This window comes from Hypomesus transpacificus, chromosome 14 (assembly GCF_021917145.1).
Source record: "Hypomesus transpacificus isolate Combined female chromosome 14, fHypTra1, whole genome shotgun sequence".
Taxonomy (NCBI): domain Eukaryota; kingdom Metazoa; phylum Chordata; class Actinopteri; order Osmeriformes; family Osmeridae; genus Hypomesus; species Hypomesus transpacificus.
Genome location: NC_061073.1, coordinates 16,130,225 through 16,146,623, shown reverse-complemented (window position 1 = coordinate 16,146,623; position 16,399 = coordinate 16,130,225). Strand labels below are relative to the sequence as shown.

Here is a 16,399-nt window from a genome sequence, read left to right as displayed (position 1 = left end):
GAGCAATAATAAAGAAAAAATTGGGCGCGCCCCCTTTAACATGTGATGCACAGAACCAGGCCAACACTGCTGTTGCACCCTAGTAGTTTCCTAACGCAAGAAGAGAAACTGTTAACCTCGATCTCGTAGGCTAGTTCGACTGACCTATTTCATAACACCAAACGTTACATCATATAAAGTCTATTACCACCTGGGGTAAACACGACCTACAGCCTGGGAATAACCATAGCTCCATGCGATCGATCAGCACATTGTGACATTGGTATGACACATTGACCTGCTATAATTGCTAGCTAGCTAGCGGACTAGCTAAACACTTGTAAATCCGTGAAATAGTGACTCGGCGAAATCCATTTGTGGTTGAAGTTGTCTTGTTTGATTTCGTCGTACCTCCTCACTGTAAGTAAAGTTACATGATTTAGTTAGCTACAGTACTGTAGTGCTAGCTAACAGAATCGGAGTTTGGTCAAATAAACACCTATCCAGCTGCTTATTATAGTTCACTGAAGCGAGACTGGATGTGCCTCACTCTCAGTGGATTGTTTACCTGTCGACTCGCAAGCTATAGTTAGTAGCTAGCTAACCTAGAGCTAAATAGCCAAGAGTGATTCTCGAGGCCCGCTGTGGGCGCAGCAGTCTAGTTCTTGTATTGACTTTAATCTGTATTTCGGATCAGAGTTTGAATGTTATTTCGGTGGTGGTATTATTAGTCTAACATTTCTGATAACGTGCGGTGAAGGCATGTTATTGGAAGTAGCTTCCTATTCATATTGAACATGTAGCTATGCTACACTACTAGCCAGTGTTTTCTTGCAATACGAGTCTGAGCAGCATTTGGCCTAGCTTCTAGCTACAGTAGCTAGCACGTTAACCAGCATAGCCATTAACTAGGCTATTAGTGATACCCACGCTGGGTCGCATTAGAACGTGCAATAGAATTGTTACAATTAAGCCTACTAGCACTACTCTTATGTCATTCTCAAAACCGTCTACCCCTCCCTCCACCAGGACCTTGAGGTTAAGTGACTATGTCCTGCCCATGTACGTCGGCCGCGAGGATATTCTTCAATTCCGCACAAAGAGGTACATTTCAACAACGTTTTGTCAATTTTCTTTTATTAGTATCGGTATTTTAGTATAATTAAAATCGAGACTAGATTATTACCATGTCTAGTCGGCTGCTGCCACTTTGGATTAGCACGATACCTATTTGACCCTTTTTAAGCATAATTGAATCATTACTCAAGATGTTGGGTACCCAGCTTTCTCTGAAATGTCACCTAGGCCTACATGGTTTTAAAGTCGGTTGGATTGAAGATGTAAGTGTGTATGGATTTTAAAAGGTTTATACATAGACAATGTGTGTTACATTTTTATTGGAAAGTTTTGAAAATGTTTATACAATATTTATACTGTCACTTTTTACAGGGTTCTCATGTTCACGGATTCAGCTCTATTCCTTGAGTAGACCAGGATCGCGTGAAACATATTTACCGTCCAGGGTCCGCGTGAGATCCTTTTCTGAAACAGCAGTCTGCTTTGCCTCAAAAGATGGTACCACAAAGGATGGCTCTGGTGATGGTGGAAAGGTACATTTAATTGAATATCTACAATCAATTATGTAATCTAAATTATTACTGTAATAAATCATATAACATTCAAAGTAAATGGAAAATATGGACCAAGTTTTCTTAGTTTTTCGTTTTTATATCAGTGTTTTTCTCTATATTTTGTTTGTAAATTTAGAAAAGCATCAGTGAAGGGAAGAGATCGTCTGGCTCCTCTGGGGGCTCAGGGAAAGGAGGAAGCCAGCTACGCTGCCCCAAATGTGGAGATCCCTGCACACATGTGGAGACCTTTGTCTGTAAGTACCTTTAAAAAAATATGAAATCATCAAATAAGCTTAAAAGATAACTGTTATAACCCCAGAGATCCATTCTAAGTACTGCAAAGAAAAGAACACTGCCGATATCTGAATGAGTGGTTTTACCTCCTCAGCATCGACACGATTTGTGAAATGTGAGAAATGCCATCACTTTTTTGTGGTCCTGTCTGAGAGTGACTCCAAGAAGGGCTTAAACAAAGAGGCGGAGTCTGCTGCTGAAGCAGTCAAACTGGCTTTTGCTCAGAAACCACCCCCGCCACCTAAAAAGGTTAGAAGGCCAACTAATGGAATTAGTTGAAAAGAAGTTGTCTCAACAGAAAAATGCTGGTGTATATCTCACAAAGACAGTGTGAATTATAAGCAGGTGTATGTACAAACGCTTCTAAGTTAATAGATGGAAAGATATGAATTGTAACATTCCTTTTCAGATATACGCATACCTCGACAAATACGTTGTGGGTCAGTCCTATGCTAAGAAGGTGTTAGCCGTGGCTGTGTACAACCATTACAAACGCATCTACAACAACATCCCAGCAGGGGGCCAACAGCAGGCGGAGGTGGAGAAACAGGCCTCCCTGACACCCAGAGGTTAGCATTCTGTCAGGCAAACCAACTTGTTCTACATGTTCCACAAACTAAAGTGTTGACATTTGTCACTCAGTGTTCAGTCATACCTTTAAGGGTCAAAACAGTTGATTTTCCTTGTCTCAATGCTTTGGCATTTGTCCAATGGTTAATTTTTTGTAATGCTTTCTTTAAGAATTGTGTTATGTAGAATCAAGTCATTGGAACATAGTATGGTGATGGCTATGTTGGTAATTTCATCCTCTCCCTGTAGAATTAGAGATGAGAAGACGTGAGGATGAGTACCGATTCACAAGTAAGTGATCGGCACTCCCTAGTCAATTTCTCCTTTTGGCTTCAGGTGTCAAATATTTTGTTTGATCTCATAAATTGCACAAATGCCAAACTTAACAGACATTCATTGTGATGTGACATGGTTCTGGAACTGGTGTCATGAATAGAAGCAAATTAATCTGTTATCCTGCACTGAATGTTGTGTACAGAGGGAGATTAGATGTCCCAATGACCTAGATAAAGTGCATCTGAATTCCTAGTCCTGTGTTCTTCCATTCAGTGAGCCCACACTAGTGCTTTGCTGGAAATGTATTCATAGATGGATCTTGGACTTGTTGCTGCCCACTGTTTGACATGAGAGTGACTCCTCACTAGTCAGATTATGCAATTCCGTACTCATTCAATTGAATCTTACTTCCGTAATGGAATTAATTCAGTTTAAGGACTTTTCTATCAGTGCACAGTCGTTGTTTTGTTATTCTGATAATAAATACAGACTTTCTCGACGGACCACTGAAATACTGTAGAGCTGTGCATTTCAGATCTTCTACTGCATAAATTCTTCCTTTCTAAATCCACTATTTGTACGTCGCTTGGATAAAAGCTTCTGCTAAATGAATCAAATGCACAAATGTATTTTTAGGTTTAGCGGCTATAAAAAAAAATATTGAGAGTATATATACAAAGTTTGTGGTGATCCCACTCTAAACAGGTCACTTGTAACTGTGTATGTTGTAGAACTACTGCAGATTGCTGGGATCAGTCCCCATGGTAACGCCCTGGGCGCATCCATGCAGCAGCAGGCTACCCAGCAGGCACCGCAGGAGAGGAGGGGCGGGGACGTTTTGGACTCCACCCACACTGACATCAGACTGGAGAAGAGCAACATCGTGCTCCTGGGTCCGACTGGATCAGGTCCGTTGGGAATCATCACATCACCATGTTACCATGACCATAGACCATGAAAGAAATTGTTGTTGTTGTTTATTATTTTTATATGTCAAGAATCAGTTAAATATATCGTATTTTAGGCAAAACCTTGCTGGCCCAGACCCTGGCGAGGTGTCTTGATGTTCCCTTTGCGATATGTGATTGCACCACTCTGACTCAAGCCGGATATGTAGGGGAGGACATTGAGTCAGTCATTGCCAAACTGTTGCAGGATGCAAACTACTCAGTGGAGAAAGCGCAGCAAGGTGGGTAACACAAGATGACACAGCTGTCATAACTGCTAAGTTGTCAATGGTAACGCATGGCTGGCGTTTTGTCCAACAGACATTGCAGGCACATGTGTAAATACTATTTAGAAAGAGAATGTTTTTGGCGTCCAGTGTTGTAATGGTGATGATGTAACACTGAGCTGTGTATTCCCTGTGCAGGGATAGTGTTCCTGGATGAGGTGGATAAGATTGGCAGCGTGCCTGGCATTCACCAGCTTAGAGATGTTGGGGGGGAAGGAGTCCAGCAGGTTAGTAAGAAACATTAGAATTGAACATTTCCCAGATAGCATTGTTATCCCTCTTCCTTGTGTTTTGTGTGGTTTTGGGGTAAAGTGTGTTTTTACTCGTACAGGGACTTCTCAAACTGCTGGAGGGCACAATCGTCAATGTTCCTGAGAAGAACTCCAGGAAACTTAGAGGAGAGACCGTTCAAATAGACACCACGAACATCCTGTTTGTCGCATCGGGTGCTTTCAATGGACTTGACAGAATCATCAGCAGGAGAAAGAACGAAAAGGTGAGGCCTACCAGACCTGTCTCAGTCACCTGCTCTGAACCTAACCCGAGATCTGGATGTCATCACCTAAATAGGGGAACGTTCCGGAAACGTGATGCTCATAAAGTGTATATTGTTCCTCCTCTTCCTCCTCTGTGTACCTGCAGTACCTGGGTTTTGGCACCCCCTCCAACATGGGGAAGGGGCGGCGTGCGGCGGCGGCGGCCGACCAGGCCAACAGCAGCGGGGACACGGACACTCTGGCTGAGATCGAGGAAAAGGACCGGCTGCTGAAGCTGGTGGAGGCCAGGGACCTGATCGAGTTTGGGATGATCCCAGAGTTTGTGGGCCGCCTGCCGGTGGTGGTCCCTCTGCACAGCCTGGATGAGGAGACGCTGGTGCGCATCCTGACGGAGCCCCGCAACGCTGTGGTGCCCCAGTACCAGGCTCTCTTCAGCATGGACAAGGTGAGGCCTGGAGCAGGGGAGATTCTAGACCATTTCAACTGGGGGGGGGGGGGGGTGCAAGCTGGGGCCAGTTGTACTCTTAGAGGGGCTAGTTACGTTAAACATAAGTGTTGTTAAATAGTTTTCTTCACTTCTTCACACATTAACAGTCAAAATGCCTTGTTTATAATTATTCAGACTCTACATGTAGGGGGGGCACGAGGGTCCAAGCTTGTTGTCACATGGGCACTGCCCCCCCCCCCCCCCCCCCCCCCCCCCCCTAGAACTGCCCCTGCAGGGGAGGGGCACCAGGGCCCCCTGACCTGTATTTCACTTGCCTGTCACCCACCTGACAAAAATACAATATTTTCTGGTTTTATGACTCCAAACTGTCAAATATGGCTAATACGGGAGTCAGATGGCTGAGCGGTGAGGGAGTCGGGCTGGTAATCAGAAGGTTGCCGGATCGATTCCCCGCTGTGCCAAATGATGTTGTGTCCTTGGGCAAGGCACTTCACCCTACTTGCCTCGGGGGGAATGTCCCTGTACTTACTGTAAGTCGCTCTGGATAAGAGCGTCTGCTAAATGACTAAATGTAAATGTAAATATCACTGTGTTTCCTCTTAGGTTGGCATGTTGAGACTGATTGTGTCCATCACTGAGTCATTGGACGAGTGTCTGATTTTGTGTTCCAGTGTGAGCTCAGTGTAACTGCAGATGCCTTGAAGTCCATCGCCAGGCTGGCCCTGGAGAGGAAGACTGGAGCCCGTGGTCTCAGGTCAATTATGGTACGAGAGGAAACAAATGGTCTCAAACAAGTTGACGTACAGTTATGCTGTGTTTTTGTCGTGAACGTTTTGTAAACTGTTCTCCACAGGAAAAGCTGCTCCTGGAACCCATGTTTGAGGTTCCTCACTCTGACATCATGGCTGTAGAGTTGACCAAAGATGTCGTCCAGGGGAAATCAGAGCCCAGATACGTCAGGTCAGAGCACATCTCATTTGACTCCTCTCCCCCACCGTAGATTGCGACCTTTTCATGCCCCCTACCTAGGTCAGAAACCTTAAGTGCGGCACAGCCAAGCTCTGCACAGCCCAGCCATGTGATATGAAAGCTGAACTGAGGTTCACATTTGACTTCCAGGGCTCCAGTGAAGGTGTCTACCGAGGAGGAATACGACTCCGGCGTTGAGGAGGAGAACTGGCCCAGACAAGCAGACGCGGCCAACAACTGATCCTCCCTCCGCCCTTTTTGTTTCTCCGAGATCTCCTAACGACTGCAGTCTCAAATCATTAGATTCCCTAGAACCCTTAGATGGAAAACAGCTGTTGTCTCCTCATAACCCTGCCCTGAGACCCTAGACAGGCCTTGGAGGCTGTAGGAAAGAGAACACATCCTGGAGGGTCACACTGAGGTGTGTCAGCATAAATAACAGGATTTGTATCAGACACGCGTCCTATTGGTCCCATGAATCCAGGAGTTAATCTGTAACAACAGGAGGTGCACAACTAACAAGGTGGACTTCTACCTGGTACATTTTCAATCTTTGCGGATTGTTAACAATTTTATCTATCTAAAAGATAATGCAATTTTATTCTTAAAAGGATTAGTAGCTAGGAGATTTGCCTTCTCTTTTTTGGGGGTGATAGGTTGTAAGGCAAGGGAATCAAATTATCATAATGGGATCATATTGTACACTTGAAGGCATAGGGTTAGGAATATTCTGCTTCAATATTTTCTTGTTACATGATGCAGCTAATGCCCTGTTGTCATGGTATTCAATATTCACATCAGTATTTGGATGTTTTCTTACTCACCATTTTAATAATGGTGTTGGTAATGAAATTGGCTCGTAAATGTGGGGCAGTGGCGCATAGTTAGAATGGATCCGTTTGTATCACGAGGCAACCTGTATTATGTCATCACTTGTTTTAGTGTATGCCCACACCAGCACACTAAACAGCAGGACTAGAAACTTGTTACCTTTTTAAAACACTCGAAAAAGTTTGTGTTGTGTGTTTTATTTTCAATCTCAAACCTCTCCGGTAGAATGTATGAAACCATACCCTCAGATTCCTTTACACGCGACTGAATCGACACAGAAAACCTTCCTGCATTTGGTCAAGTTTAGGAACCTCACCTTAAGTGATGCCGACTGTAAATCGTACTTCAGTAGACTACTCTGTAATCTTTGCCTTTTTTTCCTAGCACAGTCTTTGGACGAAACCATGCTGCTGCCCACCTACATGTTCTATGAAATGAGATTAATTTAGGAAGGTAACTTTTTAATTTGTTTAAAATTCATATTTGCTTTAAGTTATGTTTCAAAATTGCTTTTCTCTCAGTTCGAAGTTCAATCATCTATATGCCCTAAAGTTGTGAATCTAAAACGTGTTGTGGTATTGTTTAAAAATATAAATAAAATGTATATCTGTACAGACATTCAGTGTTTTATTAAATTACAATGTTGGGTCAGATTTAATTTGTTAAGTGATTACAAACCACTAGAGAGCACCAAAGACCCCATTAGTGCCTTAGTTTAGTATCTGAGAATTGTAATCTCATTTTTATCAACACCTCAGCATTTTCCTAATCCTCTCCTCTGACTGGCTGTCTTCCCTTCCTCCTCACTCATTTTCAGACGTGCGCGCCGATAAACAGACAATGTTGACAACATGGAGCAGAATGTTATATGCTCACATAAAAAAAAAATATCAACATAATATGTATCTGGGGGAGATAATGGTTTCCATTACATCTATTCCTCAGTGTTTGATGTGGCAGTAATGAAAAGCTATACATTCCCCACCTCCTCTTTGTGGAAGGAACAAGATGTTCATGATTTGTACACCGTGTGTTTGTAAACATTTCTTATGCAATGGGCTTAGTATTAAAAAGAATGAGCCGGTCTTATCTCACCTCAGTATTAGTCACTATGCACCTGTCCGTGTTTCACGTCAACACAGTGGACGCGCTACAGAGGATACTACTCACAGAGAGGTGAGTGTCTCTGAAATGCAAATAATCTGATCAATAATTTAAAATGATAGGAGTGAAAGAGCTGCCTAATATTCTTAAATATTTATAAAAATCTTTTGCCTGCTGTGCCTTCCCTGTCAGTACAAACAGATCACTTTTGGACTCAGATTTTGAAAAATCTGTAGGTGTTTTTGTTACTGTGTTTTGGTGCAGAATGACCTTCTTGGAGGGAGTTCCCTTTAAGACCCCTCTGGGCCCTTTGGCAGAGCCCTCTGGGCCCTTTAAGACCCCTCTGGGCCCTTTGGCAGAGCCCTCGGAGGAGGTGGATTCAGTCACAGCTCCAGAAATCACCGTACCCGACTACCTCCAGATATTGAGAAGCACAGAGGTTAGCCCACCAGAGCTTGAACACGGATGGCCGTATATTGAGGCCTTTTTATCGTGCTTTCCCATTCTTTAGCTGTTAAAAATGAAGACCATGAAGAACTGAAAATGTGTCAACTAAGTCTGTGTTTCTGTGAGAATATGAAATAATGTATCGCTGAAGAGTTTGTTGCTCTTTTTGGCAGTATGAGTTCACCATGGAAAACTGGATCTTGACGGGGCTTCAGAGTGGCTGCCTGAAGGAGCAGCGAGCCCTTCACCCCCCCTTCGGAGGGGAACCTGCCTCCTGCCCTCCTTACTGGCTGATGTTCAGCAGTCCCCAGGAGAGACGCTTGGCCAACCTCAAGAGCACTGACCAGTGGGCTCCCGTCCTCCGACCTCGCAGCCACAGCCTGAGCTCTGCCGACATCCACCACCGACAGCGCAGCGTCTGGTTAATGAGCTCTGACTCCGAGCACGAAGCCGGCTACTCTGAGGACGACGAGGGTTCGTCCGGCGAGGAGAACCGGCCTCACCCCTCTCTGTGTGAAATGCTGCAAGGTACAGCGCCGAAACACCGTTTATCCAGACTCAAGGACCACCATCGTGACCCCTCATCTCACCGCTCCAACTCTGTGTCTCCTCGAGGCCTGGGCCGCCACAAAAGGGCTTCCTTGTCAACCCTCCAGGACAGCATGCAGACGTCCCTCTCTGCATTGGAGCCTTCCCACTCCAGCAGACCACAAGCCCATAGCCAGAGGCCGAGCAGGAGGAGACACCTACAGCTCTCTAAGGAAAGAAAGAACTCCCTGCCCCTTCACCTGCCCTGCTCCTGTCCTTGTCTCTGCTCTCCTCCTTTCAGACCCCAGCTGCCTCGGCCTTCCTCGGCAGGGCCCATTGTCAAAAACCATAGCAACAGGGTGAGCCAATTCTGATATTTACTGAGTGCATTTATTTGCTGTGACTAGACTGGAGTAGACATGCTATAAACTGTATTAATAGGGTCGTGTGTGCCACTATATAACATTTCATTTAGTAATTTAGCAGACGCCCTGCAGAGCGACTTACAAGGACTAGTTAAAGTGTCTGCTACGTAGCGCATACTCTAACAATTCCTTTTCATTGCCGGTATCCACTTTACTCTACAGGCTCCTCGGCCCAGAACGTCCCATGACCTGGCACTTGATTCATCTGCAGAGCTTCTCTCAGCCCTCAGCCAGAAAGAGAGAGAGCTACTGGAGGTCATCACAAGGCAGGGGTACCATCTACGCACAGCCATCCTGGCTATACAGAAGACAGGCTACAGCAGTCCAGAGAAAGTAAGATATATGTAGATGACCATACAGTAAACTGTGATCAGCTCTAGAGATCCTTTAAATTGCTGTTAACTAATTGATAAAACATTGGTGACTTGCCCGTTCTGATAGAACAGGAAACTGGTAGCAGTATCCTGGTCTTGTGCCCACAGATCATAAACTACCTGGTTGCTAGTGAGCGGTTATGTGAGCTGGGTTATGACGAGACACAGGTAGAAGAGGCACTTGAGATGTTCCAGAACTGTGAGAGCAAGGTAAGGAACACAGACAGCAGTGGAGTGACAGCTAGCTCCTTGTGTTTACTTCACGGTGCTTGAGTGTACTTATTATATATTATCCATTTCAGGCTGCGGAGTTCCTGCGTCTCCTGACACAGTTCACTGAGATGGGCTTCCAGCAGAATGCTGTTAAAGAGGTGCTGCTCATTCATGAAAACCACCGTGAGAGGGCCCTGGAGGAGCTTATGACAAGGGAGGCTTGAGTCAGATGAGTCAGGGGGTCAGATGGCTGAGCGGTTAGGGAGTTGGGCTATTAATCATAAGGTTGTTGGTTTGATTCCCGGCATTGCCAAATGACGTTGTGTCCTTGGGCAAGGCACTTCACCCTACTTGCCTCGGGGGGAATGTCCCTGTACTTACTGTAAGTCGCTCTGGATAAGAGCGTCTGCTAAATGATTAAATGTAAAGTCACAGCACATCTTGTACCTAAATGAATGGAAAATGCAGTTAAATATGAATATAGTTACCCCCCCTCACTTTAGTATGAATGCAGATACGAGTCAATTATTTTTAGGCTTCCATATGGACATTAGTATTAAGATATTGGAATATTTGTCAATAAAGAAATTCACTTTACAAATGTTTGTCATTGTGTTTGACCTTTACATGTAACAGATAATGGATCAAGAAAGCCATGAGCTGGTAGATTTCTCAGTAGTGTCATGAAGGCAATTAGACCGATTTGTAGAAAGCTAAGTTGCAGGAATCCTCTGTGGCTCAGCATGTGTACCATCGAGTCTACTGCCAAACACGGTACCCCTGGTTCAAAAATCCCTCAAACCAATTGATAATTCATGTAACTGATATCCGTTGAGTAATATATATGTTATTTCCAAGTATATAGAAGGTGGACTGTGTGGTGTAGTGGGTTGAGAACTAAGGCCTAAACCACAACAACCAGCACAGAGCGTAGTGCCAAACACATTTGTGGGCCCAGATCCCTGTAATCCCAGGGCACTATCTGATTGTGCAGATCCTCTCTCCCAACTGTCTTTCCAGGCACCCCACTGTCCCACCAGGAAAGGCTCAACCAAGAGTCTTTAAAGAAATTTACCTTTTAACAGTTTTATTTACAAGTCCAAGAGCAAAAATTGAGCTGTAAGAAGGTCCTTCAACCAGATTTGAGCTCCACTTTGTAGGCTACGACTCAATACTTTTTTGCTACTTTGTAATAACTTTTTGCAGCCAACATTTCTAGAAATGAACGAGGGTAAAAACGGCTAGATTTTCATCTGAGGTCTTAAATTTCATTTAGACGTGAAATTAAAAGTTCAGAATTTTAAACTTTTTAAGACCCTGCGGGAAACACTGATTATACTTCCCAAAACACTCAGATATTGAAACAAAACATTTATTTACAGTTTGCAAATCACCAATTACACTCAGATACGTTTAAAACAAGTGCTGTTACCGCAGCAGTTCTGACAGCAGATTGTGCACTTAAAATACCTTAAAGATAACATCAAAAAGATGTAGTGTAAAGTGTATAGTCAAAGTTGAGAGGGAAACTCATGATCAGCTAGCCCTAAACATGTATACAATAAGCTTGCATCAAATGAAAATGATCAAATAGCCATATAAAATAAAGGACAAAGTTTCATGAAAACTGTTCTGCAGTCCCGCGTGTCATTCAGCAGGAAGCCAAAGAAGCTTAAAAATCTCTAATAATATAATAACATAAAACATTTAGAAAATCGTGTGTCAACTTGGAGTTACATTCATTGTATTGATAACTTTCCTTCAGACTCCAACAGTGTTAACATAATGCTGGGGGCACTGCTGAGCTGGTCGACTCAAAGTGCACCCCTGGCCCGGCCCTCAGAGGTGAGTGACTGTGGAGTTCAGGTGTCCTGTCTGGATGATGGTAGATTTGGAGACCTTTGAAAGGTCTCGCTTTGGGGAGAAATAAGACAAAATGTTACAACAAACAAAACTTGTAGCCATACTATAAACTCCTATATTAATTTGCCTCAAATCATTTTCCATGCACATAACAACAAGTTTGAGGTGAATAAGTGAACTGTCAGAACACAGAAACACCAAGCAGAACGGGTTGTTAAAAGTGGAAAGGTAAAGAACTGATTTTCCAGCAACACACAGCCCAATTCAAAGAGTTGAGATAAACGCTTGCCTTCTCTAAAACATTCAGACTACAGCAGAGGACTCAGTGTGTCCTCCAGGAAGTAAAACTGAAAAGTAGACGTACTTTACATGCCATGTTGGTTAGTGGGGTGAGCTCAAATGTTACACGGCTAAATACACTTAAATACAGACCTTTTAATGACGGTGGAATCAATGTTGACAAAATCCTTCTACAATAGAATGGAACAATTTGATTCAAAGTTAATGATGACAATGACAACATTGTCACATCACATGATAAAGCGAGTCAATTATTGGTAACCTGCCGAGTTTCTTCATTTGACCTGTTACAAAATCTGACTGGATTGTGTGTTGCTGGAATAATCATCATCATCAGCACATGTCTTAAATATACAAAAAGAGTTACCGCAAATTCTGAATAGGTGCTGGCCACAGAGTTGATGCTGAAGTTACGGTGTGGGCTAGCTGGTGGTCTTAAAGTACCGCCCAGAGCAGTCCCATAAAGGTGGGAGATGTTCTCCTTGTTCCTCTCCTGAGCCCGAGGAGTCCTGGCACGTGCAGGGGTGCGCAGTCCAGGAATCTGTGTTGGAACACACAGGCATTCAAAATGAGTTCTCTGAAACAGTGTTGGTGTCAGAGCCAGTGAGGTTACGGGCTGTTCTCACCTTACTGATGGACAGAGGAGGTCGTAGGGCAGGAGACTGGAAGGTGCTTCCTCCAGAGCGGAGCGTACTGTTGGGAGTGGAGATGCTGCAGGTGGAATTTAGCTAGATGGAAAGGGCGGGGGGGGGGGGGGGGGGGGGGGGGGGGGGGGGGGGGGGGGGGGGGGGGGGGGGGGGGGGGGGGGGGGGAACAGGGAATCACTACGTTTTCTTACCATGCAACTGTGAAAAACACCATTGTTGACTGAAGGAGGAGAATCAAGAAAACGTCAATAAGAGAAAGGCCAAAAAGATCGGATGAATACAAACAATGAACAAATAAGATGCTCATTTTCCCACCTGTATTACCTTTCTGGTTTTACTCGATGTGGGTGTCGCTGCCAGACGTCTTTTGGACGGCGTCTTCACAGTGGTTCCAAACTGCACGTCTTTCTCAAACTGCTTGGTTTTCTTCAGTTGCTATTACACACGCCGAGTTAGTTCAGTATTGCAATCCCCCTTCTCCTTCATAACTAGATGTTAGTCAGCCGCAATGAAGATTTTACACTCACCCTTTCCAGTTTCTCTTGCTCCCTCTCATTCTGGAGGAGTTGCCATTGCTCCTGTACATACTGAATGAACTTCTGACCATTGACCAAAAACTCCCTGCAATGCTCCTCCTCCCACAGGTCAATCTGGGTCTTCAGGGTTTTCTCCAACTGAAACAATCATATCAAGCAGGATTCCTTAACACTTGGCAACCGAGAAGAAAACATGATAAAAGGCCACCAGTCAGGTAAACGGTCTCGTCACCTTTGGCAAACTTTTTTGAAGGTCGGCCCTCTGCTTTTCCTCTTTCAGAAGGTTCCCTCCTCGATTGTTGAACCTAGAAGGATCTGTTGCCTTTTTCTGCGTACAAAGTATAAATGAATAAAAGATAAATCACTGAGCTAAACCATCTGGAGGAAGATTTTTTTTTTTTTATAATATACTGATCCTGTTACTCACATCTAGTTCCAAAAACAGCATCCAACTCTCCTGCCACCTTCCGACTCCCTCAAAGAGATCCTGGTGATCCTCATATTGTTTTTTGAGGTTCAAAACTTCAGCCTCATGAAGATTCAGACTTTCTTCGGTGAAATTATCTGTGTGCAAAGTGACGCGTTAAGGACCACCCAGCCCCATAAGAAACACTTGGATATAAAACGCACACCAAGATGTTTATGTTACCGTCAAAGTAAGGAACAAAGGCTTGTCTTTGCTCAGAGCTGTAGTAGCACCTCTCCCAAAAGAGCGCTATCTCAGCTCTGATGGCCTCAATGACGTTCTGCATGTTCTTGATCTTGAGCTCTTCCAGACGCCCGGCCTCAGCTTGCAGCTGAGAGAGGGACCAGAAGAACCACATTAGTTTCATTACATTTCAACACTAGAAACGTACGTCTTTAAAAACATGTCATTACAACTGAGAGCCATAACGACGCTTTCTTACAGCGTCCAGGTTCGTTTTCTTCGACAGGACCATGTGTTCAGATATGGCGTCTCTCTCCTCCAGGGGAACCTGCAGTCTCTCCCACAGCTCCTGGATCTTACCGCGGTAGGCAGAGCAGCGCAGCTCATTCTCAGCCTTGCGCTCCTCCAACTGGAAATGAACACAAGCACATTGGATGTTGCACGGAAATGTTTGGTGTTCCTGTTAAGAATGCAGCAGTAGCAAAGCCTCCGTGTACGCTACCTGACCGAGCAGTAGTTTGAGGGTTGAGATGTTGTCGTTCGACAGGCAGAAGGCCTCCTCGTCCTCACACACCACGTCTCTCTCAAAGCTGGTGTCAGGCAGCTGATCGAGATCCTCCATGCACTGGATGATCTGCCTTTTGATGCCGATGAACTCGTCATGTCGGCGCACCTAGAAAAACAACAACACTAAGTCTGTGATATATATGCATCCTATCTCTTAGGATTCAAAACATATATATATAGATTAGAAAATGGTTTGCCAGCTAACAGACACCGGGGATGACTGAGTAGGCACCTTCTCTTGGGTGAGACTGTCCAGGTAGGCACGGTAGCTCTCCAGCTGCTCCAGAGATGGCACTGACTCCAGACTGATGCAGTAAGGAGCTGAGCACATGATGTCACACAGCTCCTGGTCCTGCTTCCAGAAGGCTTTCAGCTGCTGGATCCTCTGGCTCTTCTGATTGGTCATCACCTCCAACCGTGTCCTGATATCCTTCTCCAGCTGCAACATGGTGCTACCCTCCTCCTCCTAGAGACACCAACGTTCAGAAGAAGAAAAGAAAAAAATCAAGGCCTTACACACAATGGCAGGCATCCTACACATCCACTTCATTATTAACTTAACTTATTATCCTTATTATATTAACATGTTAGGAAAGTTTAGTTGTCCTACCTCAAATGGTGGTAGTTGGAGTTCCTGGCACAGGCTCTCAAGCTCTTTGCTACAAGACTCGATACTACTTAACAATCGCTTCCTGAGACTCTCCTCCTCTGTAATCATCATCTCCAGCAAGTCCTTTTGGTCAGCAAACAAGCTAGTCAGATAACTTGGTTGATGCAGATATAACGTAAGCTAGGTTAACTTTCACTACAACAAATCCTTTCATGCAAGGTTGGACTCACTTTGATATGTTTTTTCACAACATCTGTCCTTTGTAGTCGCTGATCCTCTGGGATGCCGATTTCTTCCCAAATGTCCTTCAGACGATTAAGAGCTCGATTCAGACATGCCACCGACTCTGCAGCATGAACTTCACTGAGAAAACGAATAAGAAACAAATACGTGGAACTACAGGCTACGTGAGCTGACTAAGCAGCAACATTCCAATGTTAGTTTGTAATTATAGTAGACTTGTTAAGTGGTGGACCAGTTAGTACATACTTACACGGACGAAAAAGGTGAATATCTAGGCCTTAAACCGGTTAAGCAACCAGTTTAACTGAATATAATTAACACGGCTGGCTAGCGAGCTAATAGCTACAACCCTGAAAGACTCAGTGACGACACTCGTCCTGGCAGCGATAATATGGACTAACAAGACTAAAATATTTAATTTAGGCATCGTATTTAATTTCTTCTTCAACCCAGTTAACGGAAGTCGGTAATAAAATGTTAACGCAAAAACAGAGGAAAGCAGCTTGCTAGTACGCTAGCAGAGCTAGCTAGCTAGACTACACAGTAACAAGTAGCTAACTAACGTCGTCGATCTTGCAGGCGTTCGCTAAAACAGTCGAAGAAGGAAGAAAATATTTACCTTCTCCTCATGGTCCCGGTTCTGAATATACTTGATCTCGTTAGTTTTCCAACCTAAATGCAACGTGTCTTATAAACACAACCCAACAAGAGTTCAACTTCTGAGACGTATTCTACCAGACTGATTCGCCACTTCGTTTCAAATTTTGCACCGAAACAATCATTCGCCTCTCATTGGCCAATGATTGGAGTACGTCAACACGAAACTTGTTCATTGGCTTAGCGCTACAGACCAATGACCTTCTCCTCCGAACGGAGGGGGGGAAGTACAACTGCTGACCGTATAAAAAGTTCTTCAAATTTATTTTAGTTTATTTATATGTATTTTTATGTAAACATGAAAACATTATTGGCTACACCTTTTCACGGCACCTTGCCCAAGGATACATGGCCTAATCAATAATTTCAGTTTCTATGTGTTGCTCTTCACCGTAGCCTATGATGTGGTTGTCTAATAGGCAAAAACGAGATTTATCAAGACAATCATGCATTTAGATAGTAAACTTAAAAGTTGTTGCCAACAGTGTTTGAAAGGAAATTATTAAG

The 16,399-nt window shown here is 44.1% G+C and overlaps 3 protein-coding genes across 8 annotated transcripts; 2 read left to right on the top strand and 1 right to left on the bottom strand.

Annotated features, from left to right (window-relative positions):
- The first annotated feature begins 45 nt into the window (after window positions 1-45).
- clpxb (caseinolytic mitochondrial matrix peptidase chaperone subunit Xb) lies at window positions 46-7,347 on the top strand. Of its 3 annotated transcripts, none has more exons than XM_047034517.1 (15): window positions 47-262; window positions 1,009-1,083; window positions 1,429-1,589; window positions 1,747-1,864; window positions 1,999-2,153; window positions 2,314-2,473; window positions 2,724-2,765; window positions 3,482-3,658; window positions 3,775-3,939; window positions 4,123-4,211; window positions 4,316-4,480; window positions 4,627-4,926; window positions 5,601-5,693; window positions 5,783-5,889; window positions 6,049-7,347. In XM_047034517.1, exons 2-15 carry the CDS (start codon window positions 1,029-1,031, stop codon window positions 6,137-6,139), a joined length of 1,878 nt encoding a protein of 625 aa, XP_046890473.1. In that variant the 5' UTR covers window positions 47-262; window positions 1,009-1,028; the 3' UTR covers window positions 6,140-7,347. The 3 variants fall into 3 exon arrangements, with proteins under 3 accessions (XP_046890474.1, XP_046890473.1, XP_046890472.1); XM_047034516.1 differs by having other exon boundaries at window positions 47-399; XM_047034518.1 differs by lacking the exon at window positions 2,724-2,765 and having other exon boundaries at window positions 46-399.
- A 493-nt stretch (window positions 7,348-7,840) lies between these two features.
- LOC124476417 (ubiquitin-associated protein 1-like) lies at window positions 7,841-10,108 on the top strand. The gene is made up of 6 exons (XM_047033539.1): window positions 7,841-7,905; window positions 8,098-8,272; window positions 8,454-9,167; window positions 9,396-9,566; window positions 9,716-9,817; window positions 9,910-10,108. The coding sequence occupies exons 1-6, from the start codon at window positions 7,841-7,843 to the stop codon at window positions 10,042-10,044; spliced, it is 1,362 nt and encodes a 453-aa protein (XP_046889495.1). The 3' UTR covers window positions 10,045-10,108.
- Window positions 10,109-11,176: 1,068 nt separating this feature from the next.
- LOC124477011 (protein regulator of cytokinesis 1-like) lies at window positions 11,177-15,997 on the bottom strand. 4 transcript variants are annotated; one of them, XM_047034519.1, is made up of 15 exons: window positions 15,855-15,997; window positions 15,223-15,355; window positions 14,993-15,115; window positions 14,615-14,848; window positions 14,318-14,488; window positions 14,075-14,224; window positions 13,816-13,963; window positions 13,594-13,730; window positions 13,399-13,494; window positions 13,158-13,304; window positions 12,946-13,065; window positions 12,610-12,711; window positions 12,351-12,524; window positions 12,116-12,153; window positions 11,177-11,734 (listed from the first exon to the last, which is right to left on the bottom strand). In XM_047034519.1, exons 1-15 carry the CDS (start codon window positions 15,863-15,865, stop codon window positions 11,683-11,685), a joined length of 1,836 nt encoding a protein of 611 aa, XP_046890475.1. In that variant the 5' UTR covers window positions 15,866-15,997; the 3' UTR covers window positions 11,177-11,682. The 4 variants fall into 4 exon arrangements, with proteins under 4 accessions (XP_046890475.1, XP_046890476.1, XP_046890477.1 ...); XM_047034520.1 differs by having other exon boundaries at window positions 12,955-13,065; XM_047034521.1 differs by lacking the exon at window positions 12,116-12,153.
- Between the last annotated feature and the right edge of the window lie 402 nt (window positions 15,998-16,399).